Below are 18,131 nucleotides of genomic sequence, written 5' to 3'. Positions count from 1 at the left end.
CATTTATGATAAAAGGCACGATTAATTAGTTCACGACCATAATATTGTTTCATGTTATATTTCATAAAATGGACTTTTATCTATGTTCCATCTCCATTTGTTCATCTCTGATATTTCCCTCCTATCTTAGTGATGAGGACACAGTTCATGTCCTTGGAAATGTGGGAAATCACATAGGTGCATGGGGCCAACTATTTAAGTTGCATAACCCCATCACTTTCTGTGAAGGATCACATATCCACCCATCCAATGAGTTTTCCCTTTAGCCTCCATCAAACAAGGTTCATTGCTATTTTAGATTAAACCTTTATGTCTGGTAAGTGCAGACCCGTCATATCGGGAGCCCCAAGGTACTATGGAAGAGGCTTCCATTTTAGGATAGGCCCCTCCCACTAGTTTATGACCCCACTGACTTTCATAAAGTCAAATTCAAATGGACCCTTAATGGGTTAGGGTTCCTGCGAGGTTCCTCTTGGGGAACAAGCTATTGAGGGGGCCCATTAGAAAAATGAGATCATGTAATGATCCATGGGCATCATGGCAATGATGTGCATTCAACCATGATGTTCGTAGAGAGCACATAAGTCAATACATGGGCCAAGCACTTATGGCCCATGAAACAAATCACATCCATTTAGCACATCACATACACATACATAATTTATCCATATCAATTTAAAACTTGTAAAACCCATATCCATTTAGATTAACACATGATCAACCCATCAATGGACCAAATTATCTAAAATTTTATCTTGGTATATGGGCTAAATTGCAAATAGCAATTCAGCCCGTATAGCATTCCATGCTGAAATGGGATAGTCTTGGTTTAATCTAACATAAAAGGGTTTTTCAAGTATGGGCCAAATTAGTCCATGAAATGGGCCATCAAACCCTTAGCCTAAAATAATTTTCGGTCACTTAAACCGTGATCCAAGGGGTTGTGATCAAACCCCAAAGAACCATAGGTTCAGCCCAACAAGATTGGACCAAAACTAGGTCATATCGGCCTAGGGTTTGGTGTCCAAAACATGCATCAATTCACATAGGTAATGATCTGAAATTCTCAGTTATGATTCACAATCATATTAGCAAATAGTTAGAAATAAATGGCTAGGGCTGATAGTGTGATGGTTTGAATCCAATCCGGACAAAAACATCCCTGTGAAGCTGCCATCTGCAGATCGATCTCCATATGCAATCTCTGTCTTCTCTGCAAGCTTCAACGATGTCTCCGATGTGTAAAAAAAAAAAAAGAAAAACCCTATCTTCTATTGCTCACATCAGAAAAACCTAATACATTCTTTCTAAAAAAGAAAAATAATTAATTACAGACCAAATAACCAAATTAATAAATTCAGTGTGCATAAATCTTGCCACCATCAAGAGTTTGATCTCCATCACATTTTCTGCCCAAGATTTCAAGAATCCATAATAGAACAATTCTATAATATATCAGAATATATCAATAAAAATTTCAGATCATGACCCACTCTGAGAACCAAATTCTCAGAGATTTCTTCTAACTGCTCAAATTAGCTAGACTAGTTCTTGCCAATTTGAGTTTTGGTTCAAATCCAGTTTAGTTCAGTCCAAGGGCTGAACCTAGTGCTCTGATACCATTGTTGGAAGGATCCATCATATGAATGGCCGAACCATGCTGGGCATATTTTCAAAAACTTCCTAATCCTTCTGGGAATCAAATTCCCTATGTTTTGAAAAACAACATTTTTCAGGGTCGGTCTTGCATTGGACCGGACCAGATTTGAAACCAATCAAAGAGGGAGATTTATACCTGATACAGATACCACAAATGTCGATCCCAAGGTGGGAAGTTCATGCCCAAATTAGTCCTAAAACCAGCCTCCACTGAAGGTGGCGTAGTGTGTAGGTGAAGTTGATTCAGCAATTTTCAGAAAAAAACTGCAACCCAACTGCTTGGATCGAACTGGGGAAGGTGAGCCTGAAGTTTCTCTGAATTTTTCTTGCAAAAATCAAAAGAAAATCGATCTTTATCAGTCCTTGAAAGCCTAGGTTGTGATAGGGTTTCTTGGAAGACAAAAGAGAAGAAGAGAAAACAAGAAAGAGTGGTGTTCTAGTCTGGTTCGCCCTCTTCTTCTTTCATCTCTTTATGGAGCACTTCTCCTAATCAAATTAGGAGATTATCCAAATCTAATTTGGATCTGGACTCTATTAAGAGATAAACCTTATCCTCTTAAAGGATGGGTTCTCCATACCCATTTCCAAACCCAGATTCGACCCAGAGCACATGACATGACAGCTTACTTAATCTTATTAATTATGGGCCTTAGGCCCATTTGCTTCAAAGTCTCATGACCCAAGATGTTGCATGGCCAACTTAGGCCTGATTTGTATGGCGTGGAACCCCACAATGACCTCACATAAGTCTACATGGGTTCGGCCCAGCCTCTGTGAAAAGGCTTGGTCGAATTCACTACTAAACACAGTGAACCCCTGAGCACATCACTATGGGCTCAATATGGGCCCAACATTTACACTTAAATGACCCTTGAATTCAGCCATCCTATGAAGACCCAAGAATAATGGACTTAAGTAAGATAAAGCTCATCAGGTAATCAACCCTTAATGGTCTCTTACACTTAACCTCTCAGCCCATAATGATCACAACAATGCCTAACAGGGAAGGACCTCTCCCCTGGCTACAAGGTACAGTGTCACACTCTCTGCCCGAATGGATCCCGGGAATTAAAACCTTTTGCAAACATTTTTCATAAAACATTAATATATATATATCATATAAATATATTTTGCAAAACCAAATCTCAAATACAGTTGAAATCCATTGCCGGAAGTTTAGGTTTCCATCAGAGAGAGTGTAAGCCCTATCATTCACTTTGTCCAACAAAGGGGCCGGTCCTATCACTATGATCATCCACGTAAATGAATTCTCCGACTACCCCAGCATACCCATGTTTTGACCCTCAATTGATCTCACTGATTGGCATGTCAAAGATAGCCCAATCCAACTCCTAGTGCAGTACCATAACCAAGTCTAGGGGTTATGTGTAACTTTCTAGTTTTGCCCATCAATCACCAAGGTCTAGGGCATAATTGGAAAATGGTCCGGGTTCAATGTGTCATCCAAACACACAATGCATGTGCTTTGGGTCTAACCCTAGCAGCTGAGACAAGCTATCCCAACTTCTTTGGCAGCACATCAATGTCAGCATTGGCAGGATAAACTCCCCAAGTCTATCCAACGACTGAGAACATTCTAAACTAACACGAGTCTCATAAGTATCCAATTTAAGGGGTTATTTCACAGATGCATACCAATATCAACATAAAACAATAATGTACTTTTTATTCATTTAAATAAATGTATCTATACATCAATCTAGTTGGAGCTAAGGGCATACACTATCTAACAATGGGAACCCCCAGGAAGGGTATATTGTTTGCTAAACATAGACACATGAAGGTAGAAGCATATATTAATGCTGATTGGGCAGGAAATGTGGATGGCAAGAGATCCATATTAGGTTATTGTGCTATGATAGCGGGAAATATTGTTTCCTAGAGAAGTAAAAAGCAGTCAATGGTTGCTAGATCTTCAGCTGAGGCAGAATATAGGGCTATGGCCCATGGGGTTTCTGAGTTATTGCTTAGATCTCTCCTTGATGAGATGGATGTTTCATGTGACGAGCCACAGATGTTGTATTGTAATAACCAGTCTACTATTAACATTGCTCACAATCCGGTTCAGCATGATAGAACTAAGCACATTGAGGTAGATTGACACTTTATATGGGAGAGAGTGGCTTTAGGAGAGGTGTGCCTTCCTTTCATTGCATCAGAAGAGCAACTAGCAGATTTTCTAACTAAGGGAGTTCCAAAGCCAAAAGCTTCAACACTATGTAAGCAAGCTTGGGGGAGTGTAGTGAGAATGGGCTGAATGGGCCTTAGTGCTTTTTATTTCTTTTAAGTAGTATTTAAGGTTATGTTTGTTGGTTATGGGCCTTAGTTATGGGTTTTTTTTTTTGTTTCTTTAATTATTTCTCTAGTGCCGGCTGCCCCATTAAGGGCATCCTGGTAATAATTGTACTTAATTTTAGAATTAAGTTAATAAAAGAGATCAAAGGGGCTTGAGAGAGAGGTTCAAACTCTTCTTTTCCCTCTTCCCTTCTCTTCTTCTTCCACAACCTACTACTGAAACCACTTCTCCTTTCTCTTCCCTTCTTTCTTCCTTTTCCTATATTTTCTGAATTACTACAGGTGTATTTCTCAACTGCACAGCATGAGAAGCAGCAGAGAACTAACCAATAATATCACACAGCATACTGCCCTCTTGGTAACAACCAAATAGAGGGTCAATCTACACTACTACACAACCACCAATCCTGTCACACAGGATGACACCAAGAAAGGAAAGAAAAAGTAGGTGCATGAAAACTCCCTACCAGTTCTGCCTTCACAGCCTTCTGATGTGTTTTCAGAGCTCTGATACTATGATATAATATCTGAGCTTTCAAATAAACCCTACCGGAGTCGGTAGGAAAAAAAGAGAAGGGAGATAGAAAAGAGAGTAAGAGAGAAAGATAAAAGAAGACTGGAGGGCTGAACAGAACAAGGTAGCCCATCTCACCAGTCAACTGTTATTTATAGATTTCTAAAGATAAGTAAAATGACACTTACACCCCTGATTAAGTATGAACTGCGTAACTTAAGTTAGAACATGACTGTTCATTTACATAGAATTAGAACATGATGAAATGACTGAAAAACCCCTGATTAGTTGACTTCTAATGACTATCATACTAGCTTGTGTATAAATTTTTAGGTAGAACAATTATAAACTTCTATTTCCCATTACTTAAATCTTTTTATGTTGATTATATCTATTTTTCACTTTATGATAGAGAATACAATTTATTTCATTGTATTTCAGGCAATATTTAAGCGCTATCCACGCCCCGAGAAAGAATATCAATCATTTTCTCTTATATACAGTGACAGATCATTGGATTTGGTGAGTGTTTCTGCTTTGTTGCTCTTGCCTGCATACAAACATTGCTGCATTAAAAAATACAAAGAGATTTAAAATAAAAATTGTGCTATGGCAGTGAAGTATGGTACCCAACAGATCCATAACCAATCAATTGGTATTTTCATTTAAATTCACGTGTAATTGGTTAAAGTGCTTTAGGTACAGTACCATAGAAATTTCCTTAAAATAATTAGTTCTTCAGACTAAGCTTGGAAGGTTAATATACAATTGTACCATCCTACTCATTTAACTGTCTTGGTTTAAAACATTATGAACTATGACAGATATGTAAGGATAAAGACGAAGCTGAGGTATGGTTTGTTGGTCTGAAGGCATTGATTTCACGCGGTAGCTACCCCAACTGGAGAAATGAATCAAGGATTGATAGAATTTCATCAGATAGTCCACGTGGCAGTACTCAAAGAAACTCCCACAATTTTTTTACCTGTGGCAGTAGTGATACCTTTCATAAGGTTTTCTTGCTATGATGATCATGTAACTCTATTTATTTATTGAATACCTTTTCAATTCAATTTTCATGTCAATTTTGTTCCCAACTTACAGGATCCTGGAGTTACCGAACAAATTCAGATTCCTCATGAGAGTTCTCCACGTAGTGGTCTGAGAAAGGCATTCTCTGATGTGATATCATATACTGCAGTTGCCAAGGGTTCTACTCAATCAGAAGCAGTTGCCAACTCTCTTGGTTCATTCTCATCTTCTACTGCTGATGATTCAAATGGCCGGGCTTCTACAGTTGATAATTTTCGAGTTAGTCTATCTAGTGCAGTAAGCCCATCAAGCCAGGGATCTTGTCATGATGATCTTGATGCACTGGGTGATGTTTTTATCTGGGGAGAAGGCATTGGTGAAGGGGTCCTGGGTGGTGGTATGCTCAGAATTGGAAGTTCATCTGCCCCCAAGAAGGATGCACTTCTTCCAAAGGCACTTGACTCTACAGTGGTGCTTGATGTCCAAAATATTGCTTGTGGTGGTCGACATGCTGTGTTGGTCACTAGGCAAGGGGAGATTTTTAGTTGGGGAGAAGAGTCAGGAGGCAGGCTTGGTCATGGAATAGAAAAAGATATTTCCCACCCAAAGCTCATTAATGCTCTCAGTGGAATGAATATTGAATTAGCAGCATGTGGTGAATATCACACGTGCGCTGTTACACTATCTGGTGATCTTTATACATGGGGAGATGGTACTCACAATACTGGTCTTCTTGGGAATGGAAGTGAGGTTAGCCACTGGATCCCTAAAAGATTAAGTGGTCAAATGGAAGGTACACATGTGGTATCAATCTCTTGTGGACCTTGGCATACAGCTGCCATAACATCTTCAGGCCAATTGTTTACATTTGGTGAAGGTACGTTTGGTGCCCTAGGCCATGGAGATCGTAGCAGCACAAGAATTCCAAGAGAAGTAGAATCCCTCAAGGGATTGCACACAGTGAAAGTAGCCTGTGGTGTTTGGCATACTGCTGCTGTGGTGGAAATTGTGGTTGAGGCCTCTGGTTCTGATATCTCTTTATCTCGAAAGCTATTCACCTGGGGTGATGGGGATAAAGGCCGACTTGGGCATGGTGACAGGGATTCTAGACTAATCCCTGAATGTGTAACTGCTTTGAATGACACTGATCTTTGCCAAGTAGCATGTGGGCATGACATCACAATTGCTCTTACAACCTCAGGAAGAGTATATACAATGGGAAGTACTGTTTATGGGCAGTTGGGTTGTCCTAGATCTGATGGAAAGCTTCCCACTTGCATTGGAGGTAAGATCAACAACTGCTTTGTCCAGGAGATAGCATGTGGTTCTTATCATGTAGCAATTTTGACTTCAAAAGCCGAGGTTTATACATGGGGAAAGGGGGAAAATGGCCAATTAGGACATGGAGATAATGATGACAGAAATGCTCCTACACTTGTTGAAGCTTTGAAAGATAAACAAGCTAGGAGTGTTGTGTGTGGTTCAAATTTTACTGCTGTCATCTGTCTCCATAAATGGGTTACTGGTGCTGATCATTCCATTTGCTCCAGTTGTCACAATGCATTTAATTTCAGAAGAAAGCGTCACAATTGTTATAATTGTGGGCTTGTATTTTGCAAAGCATGCAGCACTAAGAAATCTCTAAAAGCTTCATTGGCTCCAAACACCAACAAGCCTTATCGTGTGTGTGATGATTGCTTTACTAAAATTAAAAACTCAATGGATTCTGGATTAATTTCTCGATTATCTAGGACTCAAAGTGGAAGTATAAGTCATGTTTCCAGTGACTTAGCAGAAAAAGATCAGTTGGATTCTAGATTACATGGGCAACTTTCAAGATTCTCCTCTGAACCACTGAGGCTGGTTGAGAGCAGGCAGCCCAAGGGCAACAGAAAAGTAGAACAAAGGTTCTGCACTAGCTCTTCTCTTCGGGAGGGAATTTCATCATGGGGAGGTTTTTCCTCATCAAAAACATTTGCCTCCTTGATTGGAAATTCAAAGAAAGTGTTTTCTGCTTCTGTTCCTGCTTCAAGGACAGGTTCTCGTTCAACATCTCCTGCATCAAAAAAGCCAAGTCCACTTCACTCAGCAATCTCTGCACCACATATTCCTTTTCGCACCTCTCGAGTCAGTTTTGATGATTCAAAACGCACAAATGACAACCTCATACAAGAAATTATTGGATTCAAGGCACAGGTAATTATTTCTCTGATGCATGTATATGGCAGTAAACATGGTTGTAGTAACCCATGTTTGAGAGTGCTTATTTATAAATAAGTGCATATAGGTGAAAAAGCACCTATTTCAAACAGTGGTAGTATAGGGTATTTTCAAAATGATGTGGTGGGCCAAGATGGACCAGAAAGGAAATAAGAACTTACTGAATAAGCACTTAAAAATAAGCTCAAAATTTGGGCTTCTTGGGCTTATTTCCCAAATGCAAAAAAGTGTTCATTGATGTGGTCCAGGCCCAAAATAAGTTCTTATTTGATAAGCACTTAAAAATAAGCACTCCCGAACTTATCCGTAGTAAGAAATGATTGAATTGCACATAATTTAACAATGGATAAGGCACTAAACATAATGGAATGGCGAAACAGGAATCATGTAGCCAATCCCATATGGTTGGGATAAGGCTTATGATAATGATGATGTGCACACACAAAAATAATAAAAGAGATGGGACTTTAACTTTTTTCAGATTACATTCTTCCATTACTTTATTAATTTTTCATTGTTTATATCTGCTTCACAACATTAAGATATTAGAATAGGAACTCCAACTGAAAATCCAAAAGGGCAATTGCTAGTTATGACTTACACAGAAGTGAACAAGACCAAATAGAGAGAAATAAAGAGAAGAGGAAATTGGTGGAAGAAAAGAACTTATACCGTGAGACAACACTAAAGAAACAAAAAAATATAAGGAAAAAGACATAAATAACCCTAACTAACTCAACTCAACTCAAACTCTTTGAAAACAAATTAGCTCACTAATTTTCAAATCTCACATAGGAAAAAGACAACTTCATTGAGTACTCTCTCTCCCTCTCTCTCACTCACTCATAAAGTGTAGTCAATCTCTAAGTGCTTATTCCTTTCATGAGAAATTGGATTTAATGTGATGTGGACACCAACTTGATTGTCATAACACAACATAGGAGTCAACAAAGAGTATCTAATCTTTTCAAGTTTTGTAGCTAGACTAGTTCACCATAACCCTATACTCTCAGCTTTAGCACTACTATTGGCAACTATACTTCACTTGACAAGATTACCTCCTAGGAATGTGAAATCCCAAGTAGTAGATCCTGTCAAATGTGGACCCATCCCAATAAATGTTTGTATATCCTTTAATTTCTAAATGACCATTTGGAAGAACTTTTTTAGATACAAGTCTAGTGCACAATTTTGTTCAATGCATCCCAATATGGAACTTGAGGATTCTGTAGTAGACCCTGTTAAACGTGGACCCATCCTAATAAATATTTGTATATCCTTTAATTTCTAAATGACCATTGAGAGGAGCTTTTTAGATAGCAGTCTAGTGCACAATTTTGTTCTATGCATCCCAATATGGAATTTGAGGATTCTGTATAAATTAACCCACAACACTAACTGCAAGGGAAATATTTGGTCACATAATCAAGTAGTTTTCCAATAAACCTATTCTACCTTTGTTTGGCCTAAGAGAAGGGGAAGGATATGTGGAGAAGTGTAAGAGTATCTGTAATTTGGACTCTTTGGGAAGAAAGAAATGCTAGAATCTTCTCAGAGATGGAGAGAAGTAAGGAAGCAGTAAGAGATCATGTTATGGTGAGGGTGATGCACTAGATTAGAACATTGGACTCCTTATCACCATTTTCTTTTGTTGACATATGGAGAAGTTGGGAGGTGGTGACCAGAATCTCATCGAGAAAGGAAAGTGCAAATTTAATGTGGAAGCTTCTAGCTGAAGATTTTGTGAAACTAAATTTTGATGGGAGTAGTCAAGGCAACCCCAGGGCCCAGGCCCCTTAGACATAGGAGGGGTGTTGAGAGACAAAGAAGGAAATGTCATTGCTTTGTTCTCAGGTCCAGTAGGGGTAGGAGATTCCATTAGGGAGGAATTGATTGCTGCATTGAAAGGGGTACAAATTGTAAGTGAATTAAGTTTGATAAATGTGGAGATTAAAGGGGTTCAAAATTGGTGGTAGGCTGGCTGAAGGAACCAGTCTATAATTTGGTGCTTTAGGGATGAGATGAAGAAATTTAGATGGCTTACTAGAAGTATGAATGTGAGGATGCATTGGGTTAGGAGATCAACTAATCTGATGGTGGATGTACTAGCTAAGCAAGGGGTAAATAGGGATGACTTGTATTGGGCTCAGCTGTGCTTGACAATTTGTAATATGTTTTTAATCTGTGAGAAGTAGCAGTTTGTGCCTCTCTGCGGGGATGCTTGTATTGCCTATGTTTACTACTCATTAATAAAATTTCACTTATCAAGAAAAACAAAAACCTCGTATACCTCCCCAGATCATCAAATAGTTCACCTTGATTAGTAGTGCCCAACTTAAAGTTGGGATCCATTGGGGACTCTTCTAGTTTTTTACCAAAAAAACCATAACCTTCAAGTAAATTTAGGACATGCCTCCTTTGAGATAAATTGATGCCACTTTTTGATCTAGCCACTTCAATACACAAGCAAATGCTATTTTCATTGCCTTAGTGCCCAAAAAGAATCGAAAACCCCAAGGGACTTCAGGCCTGTAAGTCTGGTGGGAAGCCTTTACAAAATAATAGTTAAGTGCAAAAGTATTAACTGGCAGGCCAAAAAACGTTTTACCCTCTGACCTCACAGTTTCAAGGTGTCTTTGTTGAGGGTAGACAAATTGTTGATCAGAGAAGGCTTATGATTATGTGGACTGATCTTTCCTTCTTGAGATTATGGAGAAGTTTGAGTTGGGGGAAAGGTGGAGAATATGGATTAAGGGGTGCTTGAGCTCGATGCATAGATATCCTTCACTATTACCATCCATTTGTTCTCCGTAAATAAATTTGGGGAAAACCTGTGTTGTAAGGGGTGCTTTTATGAATGTTTCAGGCACAGGGGGTTTCTTGTCATTTTTCTTTCTTCCAAGGACCACTTTGTAATTATTTATCTTATTAATATATTAGGGTGAAGTGGGAGCTGCCACTTACCCATTCAATTTTTCCCTCATTTTGTTCATTGTCTTCTTCCTTTTTCCTCTCTCCCTTCCTCTTCTCTCCTAGAATATGTTGTGACTGATTACATGGTATCAAAGCAATAATCTGTCACAAAATATTCTAGATTTCCCTTCTCTTCTTCAACACATTAGTTCATTTCTCAAGAGGATATAGTTCATGATTGCCCTGTGATCTGATCGTCTCATCAAGTTTTTCATTCCCCATTCCTTGGTCATAGGACGAAGTTGTGTTTTCTTGTTTCTGGGCTGACCGTCAAGTGACCGAAGCATGTAAGAGGACCACAGAAGTTATATAAGGAATTTTTTTTTTTTTGCTGGGTTTCTGGTTTGGACTGTGTTTGAAGGTTGGTTGAAGGCTGTTATGTCCAAAACAGGTGCTGGTAGTTAACCGTAAGGTGTGTTTGGTTTAAGGGAAGTTATTTTTTGGTGACCAGCTTTATGTCCAAGTGGTTGCAGTCCTCGAGTAAGTGTTTCTAGGCTTCAGTTTACCCTTCCTAGATCAGTTCTTGTGCTGTTATCTTGGACTGCTGCAGTCATGTGACTGAGTGTGCCAGAAAAAACCCTAGTCTTTGGAGTTTGGATTCTAAAATAGTGTGTTTCAGTTATGTCCTTAGAGAGTTCTGTCACTTCAAACCCTTCTGGGGGACTAGTTAGTTCTGGTAGTGGGATGGACAGTGTTGGCTTCCTTGTATCTATTGTCCTTATTGATGGACTGAATTGTTTGGAATGGTCCAAAAGTATGAAGATGTTTGTTGGAGCCAAAGGAAATTTAGGGTACCTTACCAGGAAAACTAAGAAGCCTACTAATGAAGGGGCTGAATATGAGAAGTGGGAGCAAGAGAACTACCTTATTATGCCTTGGCTTACATCTTCCATTCAGCCTGCACTTAGAAAGAATTTTATATGGGCTGAAATAGCCAAAGAAATTTGGGACCAAGCAAAGGCCACATTCTCTGAACAAAGGCATTTTACTCGGATCTACTAACTTCAAGTGGAGTCAGTTGCGTTGAAACAAGGAGAGAAATCTCTTGCAGCCTATTATTCTTCCCTCACTTCCATCTGGAAAGAGCTAGACCACTACAAGTCTATAGATTGGAAGAGTGAAGAGGATGCTTCTGCTTGCAAGAAATTGATCTCTCAAGAAAAGGTGTTTGCTTTCTTAGCAGGCCTGAATTTTGTTTATGAACCTATTAGAGTTCAGATTTTGGGTGGTAAGGGGCTTCCAAGACTTGAGGAAGTGTTTTCTTTGGTACAATCTGAGGAAACTAGGAGGGCTGACATGAATCCTCCTGAAGGGGAGCAAGTGGCTTTATTGTCTAAGGGGGACAGCAAGAAGAGTGAGGTACAAAAGAAGGGAGGAAGTGACAAAGACAAGTTTTAGTGTACTCATTGTAAGAGATCTAGACACACAAAGGAGTTTTGTTGGGATTTGGTTGGTAAACCTAAGAAGTTTCAAGGGAAGCAGAACAAAGGACCTAATGCAGCTAATGTTGCTTCTTCCACAACTAGCCATGATAGTCAACAGTCTAGTCAGAGCAACACTGCTCGTGTTCAGCAAATTCAAGTAACCAATCCAATGCTTTCAATGTTTGCCCAGTTCCTTCTCAGTCTTCCCAGATCATTAATTCAGGTGCTACAAACCATATGACCGGTAAGTCTTCACTTTTCTCTTCTTATCATATTTTGTCTGGAAAAGATAAAGTTAAACTTGCTGATGGCTCTTGTTATTCTATTACTGGACAGGGAGTTGTCTCTCTTCTAGTTGGCCTAACCCTTTGTAATGTTTACCATGTTCCAAAGATTCCTATTAATCTCTTATCTATTAATTGCATTACTAAACCTTTAAATTGCTCTATAACCTTCTTCCTTAACTCTTGTGTATTTCCAGATTTGACTTTGATGAGAATGATTGGTAGAGATTGCATGACAGATGGGCTCTACATTTTGGATTTAGCGATCTCTGATTCTTCTAAGAGCACCAGTTTGTGGAGTGACTTGAGTCAGTCTAGCTTGCATAAGAGTCAATGTAACAAAGACCAAATTTATCTCTGGCATTGTCATTTGGGTCATTTGTCCTTTGTTCAAGTCAGTGTCTTTGTCGTCATTAGAATGTGCTACTTGTCAGTTAAGCAAACACTATAGGAGCTCATATCCTCCTATTAATAAAAGAGCTGATTTTCCATTCCATATTGTGCATTCTGATGTATGGGGCCCTTGTTCTATTGTAGCTAAAGGTGGGTGTCGGTATTTTATCAGTTTTATTGATGATTACTGATGCTAATGTGTTCTAGTGATGAAGTTCCTAACATTATAAAGAATTTTCATCATATGGTGTATACTCAGTTTCATGTTCGTACTCAAATTATTCACTCAGACAATGCCAAAGAATACTTTTATAAGGATATCAATGCCTATGTTTTGGATAATGGTATACTACATCATGGCTCTTGCCAAAAAACACAACAAAATGGTGTGGTTGAAAGAAGGAACAAGCATTTGTTTGAAGTGGCTTATGGTTTGTTAATCCATATGAATGTTCCAAAGCGATTTTGGGTTGATGTAGTTGTCACTGTGGCTTACCTAATTAATTGCATGCCGTCGAGATTATTACACTCGCGGGCTCCACATCAGTTACTTTCCCCTTCATCTCCTCTGTTTTCCATCCCCTCTGCATGTTTGGGTGTTAATGTTTTGTCCAAAACCTTTCTCCCTCATCCAGTAAGTTGGACCCCCATGCAATTCCTTGCGTGTTTCTTGGTTACCCTTCTACTTACAAGGGATATAAGTGCTTTGACCCTGTGTCTCACTAGGTATACATCTCCATGGATGTTTCTTTCTTTGAGTCGCATCCTTTCTTTGTTGCCTCACCTCAAGGGAGAGTGGTGGTGAGGTGAGACATTCTTTCTTTTCCTTCCCGTGCTCCTACTCCCTTGCAGTCCCAATCCCAGCCTTCCCCATGTCAACAGCAGTCTCCAATGCCTCCGCCGCCTTGTCATACTTTTTCTCATTATACTTGGCAGCATTACAAAGGTCTGTCATTAGATCAGCCACTGAATTCAAGTGTAAAATCAGCTAGCAGCTGTTGTCTTCAGACTCTCATGAGGCAAATCTCATTTTGTGATCCTTCAGGCATCTTTGAACCTTCTCCTCGTGATGTTGACCTTCCTATTGCCCTTCATAAGAGTGTGAGGGCTTGTATCAAGCATACTATTGCCTGCTTTATTACCGTGCCTTCATTTCTGTTGTTTGTAGTGTCTATCCCTAAGTGTGTGTTACATAGGCCTTGCAATTACCTGAATGGGGAAATGCTATGTGTGAGGAAATTCATGCCCTCCATAAAAACCACACATGGGACCTTGTTGATCTTCCAAAGGGAAAGAACTATGTTGGTTGTAAGTGGGCGTTTACAGTAAAGCATCGTGTTGATGGGTCTATTGAAAGGTATAAGGCAAGGCTGGTGGCAAAGGGTTTTTCACAGACACATCCTCAAACAATCTTAGGGTTTTCACCCAATGTAACACTCTAATGGCGATGGCTTCAATAAGGGCATTCCTACTCCTTTCTTTTTTTCTTCTGCAATTGTTCTCAGCTTCCTTTCTTCCCAAATAGTCCAACAGACTTCTGCTCTCATGTATCTCCACAAAAGTTTTCCCCTCTTCGTCCTCTAGCTAACAAAGGTTGGACTAAAAAAGCTTTTACATTTGGCAGAGAGTTCCACCTACACCCAAACAAGGAGAAAAAGCATTCCCAAATTAATGATACAGAGGGCAAGCGATCAATGAGTGATGGGAAGATTCACCATTAGCCTTACAGATGGGATACTAGTGAGGGGATAAGCACCAATTAGGTCTTTTCTTTTAAAGCAAATAAGTATTAATTCTTTCCAGAAACGCTTACTAGCAAAAGCCTCTAATCCTAAGTTTAATTGTCTTACTCCATACCTCTTTTACCAGAAAAGATATGCCCAAACTATCACTTGGTTGGGTTAAGGACACAAAGAAAGAGGCACACGTGAATGAACCCAACGGGAAAAGAATCCAATTTCAACAACCACATCTTAAAGGGTTCTAAAACACCCCTTCAAGACTTTGGATCAAAGAAAAAGTGTCGTCCAATTCGCAATCACACAAACCTCTTCTAAACCTCAAACCCCAATCAAGCCCTGAGTTAGAATTGGAAGGAGCCACAAAAGAAGCAATTCATTCTTCCAATTGGAAATTGCATAAAGGGAAGGGAATTGTTCTTTTAATAGTGAGGTGCCCAACCAAACATGTTCCAAAAACTTTACAAGACTACCAAAACAAAGATTATACCTGATATGTGGCAAGAAGAGAGGAAGGATTGCATGGATAGACTTCCAGGGAGAAGCTCTTATAGCCCTTGCCGAAACTCTAGCATCCCAACCATCAGCTGCAAGCCCATGGATACTTAGAATTACCTTTACCCACAACTTATCCCTATCAACTGACAACCTCCAAAGCCATTTAGCTAGCAAAGCCACATTCCTTTCCTGAATACTCCCCAAACCTAACCCTCCAAACCTTTTGCTTCTTACTACATCCCATCTGACTCTATGGTCCTCCTTCTCCCTTGGATCCCACAAAATATCCTTCATCATTTTTCCTAACCTCTTAATAACCCCCACTGGAATCCTGAAAACTGAAAGAAAGTACACTGACAAATTTGCTAGTGTGGATTTGATTAGGGTGATTCTACCCCCCAAGGACAAATACTTCTTTTCCATGTGGCCAATTTTTTAGTAAACCTCTCAATTACCGAATACCAGAAATTGTTGCCTCTTGGATACACCAACAAAATTGCTAGTGTGGAACTGATTAGGGTGAGAAATGGTTGCCTCTTGGATTATCCCCCAAAGGCAAACCCAAATAGTTCATCAACCATTGAGCAACCTTACACCCCAAAGTTTTGGCCCTTTCTGCAATTTCTCTCTCCATATTGATGCCCACAAAACTTTTATTCCAATTAATTTTCAGGTTTGACATCTTTTCAAGGATAAGTACAACCATCCTCAAATTTTGCACCCATCTAGGATTACCACCATCACAAAAAACAATGGTATCATCAACAGATTGCAAGTGGGTAATTGGAACCTCCTTTCTACCTACCATCCAACCCTTCAACAAGTTTCTAGAATCAGCACAAGAAATCAATCTTCTAAGCACATCTGCTATTAATGTGAATAAGAAGGAAGGGAGTCCCCTTGTCTTAATCCCCTAAATACCTAGAAATGATCCACCATAGTTCCATTAACCAAAATAATGAAAAGTCCTGACACATTTTGGTATCCGTTTACACCATCTATCACCAAATCCAAAGTTTTCTAGAACCTCCAACGTAAAAACCCAATCTACCAAGTCATAAGTCTTTTCCAAGTCCAATTTACACACCAAACCTTTTCTCCCATATCTCTTCAAATCTTCATTAGCTTCATTGGCAATCAAGATTTGGTAAACAATTTGCTTGCCTTCAAGGCTTCAACAAAAGCCCCTTGGCAAGGAGAAATTAAGGAAGGGAGAACAACTTTGATCCTTCTTGAAAGCACCTTAGCAATTATTTTACACAAAAATTTGATCAAACTAATCAGCCTAAAATATTTTGGATGAAAGGCTTCAGATTTTTTGGGATTAAAGCTATAAAGGTAGAATTGAGCCCCGGGTTAATCACTCCTCTCTCAAAGAATTCACTAAAAAACTTTCAGCAAATCCCAACAACCCTGATAGAAAGCCATCGTAAAACCACCGGACCATGTGCTTCGGATCTAACCATTGAGAACACAGCTTCCTTGGTTTCTTCCAAATCACTCTCTTTTCAACCAACTTTTGGAAGCCTCCGAAAAGTTTGCCCAATCCAAACCATCTATCCACATTCCTTTCAGCGAAGGGACTCCTAAATATTGATTTGAAGTAATGCACAAAATCCATGACAATCTGACTATGTTGGTTTAAAGTAACTCCCTCAACTACCCATTTTGAGACAAATTTTTTTCTCCCCCTCTCATCCATCCATGGAAGTAATGAGTGAAGGACCCCAGACATCTGAATGAATTAAATCAAAAGGAGCATTGACTACATTACTAGAACTTGAATAGTTTGTTTTACAATGTTTAGACATTTGACACAAATTACAATGAAGGACCTCAATCTGGCATGTCAAGGATAGAACAAAGTACTAGACTCCTTGCATTCACTAATATTAGTAGACAATGCCTCGAGAGCTGAACTTATTTCTTCATTGAGATAGTAGAAACCTCCAAACTCACGACCACTCCCAATCATTTGTTTTGCCAACTGATCCTGGAAAACACAATGAGTGGAATAGGTGACAATACAATCCAAAGTTTTTGTTATTCTAGAAACCAAAAGCAAGTTGGCAGCAAAATTAGGAACATGCAAGGTAGAGTTGAGAGAAAGAGCTTTTCCAAGTTGGATATCCCCTTTCCCATGAACAATAGAGAGACATCAGCAACCCTTACTTTGTTTTGTTCAAAAATTAGATGATAAGATGAAAATAAAGAAGAATTGTTGGCCACGTGTTCAGAAGTTCATGAGTCAATGACCCATGAGTTTAGGGAACAAGACTGAATAGCACCAAGTGCAGAGGCATCTGTCTTGGCAAAATAGGAGGAAGCAATAGAGGATTTTTTCAACTGAGCCATAGCTTGATTGAGGTTGTCTACCTACTTATCTATGAACTCGGGGAAGCTATTTGAAGTAGTAGTGGTTTGTCCCATACCAGATGAAACACTAGTGGTTCCAATTTTATGCATTCCATCCATCATATTTGAGCTTGCTACATGCCCAAGGACTCTCGGCCCTTCACTTGGCTTCCTATCCTTCTGTAGAGCTGCTGGTTTTAGATGGGGGTGCAGAGTCCAACATGTATCCTCAGTGTGTTTCTCCCACCATAGTGAGAACACTTCAAATTTTTCTTGTCTCCATCATTTGAAGTCTAATCTGACAAGAAATTTAAACACCCTTCCTTCAATTTGTTTTTGATACATTTCCTATCTTCAGATTTTTTCAATCAATGATGAGATGATGATCAAGTTCTTCCCAGAGCCTTTTGAGGGTAGCAAAGTAAGTAGCAACTGATAAATTTCCTTGATTCAAAACTGCAATGTCTTGTGTCAACCTATAAACCCTTCCATTATTCTTTCATTGTCCATAAGTATTAGATAGCCTCTGCCAAATTTGATGGGTTGTAGGATAGTGCTGAACTATCCTAGCAATCATTGAAGTCATAGAGGACAGAAGCTATGACATAACTAAGGCATTTTTCTCAGTCCAACTCCCATAGGTAGGGTCTTCCATCTTCAGTTCCTTAACCTGTCCGTTGATGAATCCCATAGTAGAAACTGCAAAACTCCAATCTGATTTGTA

At 39.3% G+C, this 18,131-nt stretch overlaps 1 protein-coding gene across 3 annotated transcripts in view; it reads left to right on the top strand.

Annotated features, from left to right (window-relative positions):
• The window catches only part of LOC148854206 (PH, RCC1 and FYVE domains-containing protein 1-like), a 121,944-nt gene that overhangs the window by 75,287 nt on the left and 28,526 nt on the right, over positions 1-18,131 (top strand). For 2 of the 3 annotated variants that reach the window (XM_088983040.1, XM_088983042.1), the window contains exons 4-6: positions 4,931-5,011; positions 5,314-5,502; positions 5,594-7,717. In XM_088983040.1, the coding sequence (XP_088839166.1) occupies positions 4,931-5,011; positions 5,314-5,502; positions 5,594-7,717 (2,394 nt within the window). The remainder of the gene's footprint in view (positions 1-4,930; positions 5,012-5,313; positions 5,503-5,593; positions 7,718-18,131) is intronic. The other variant, XM_088983041.1, reaches the window with a different exon arrangement.

This window comes from Nelumbo lutea, chromosome 4 (assembly GCF_056320005.1).
Source record: "Nelumbo lutea isolate HS-2025 chromosome 4, American lotus-T2T, whole genome shotgun sequence".
In the NCBI taxonomy this organism is placed as follows: Eukaryota; Viridiplantae; Streptophyta; class Magnoliopsida; order Proteales; family Nelumbonaceae; genus Nelumbo; species Nelumbo lutea.
This window is presented reverse-complemented; position numbering and strand designations above follow the sequence as displayed.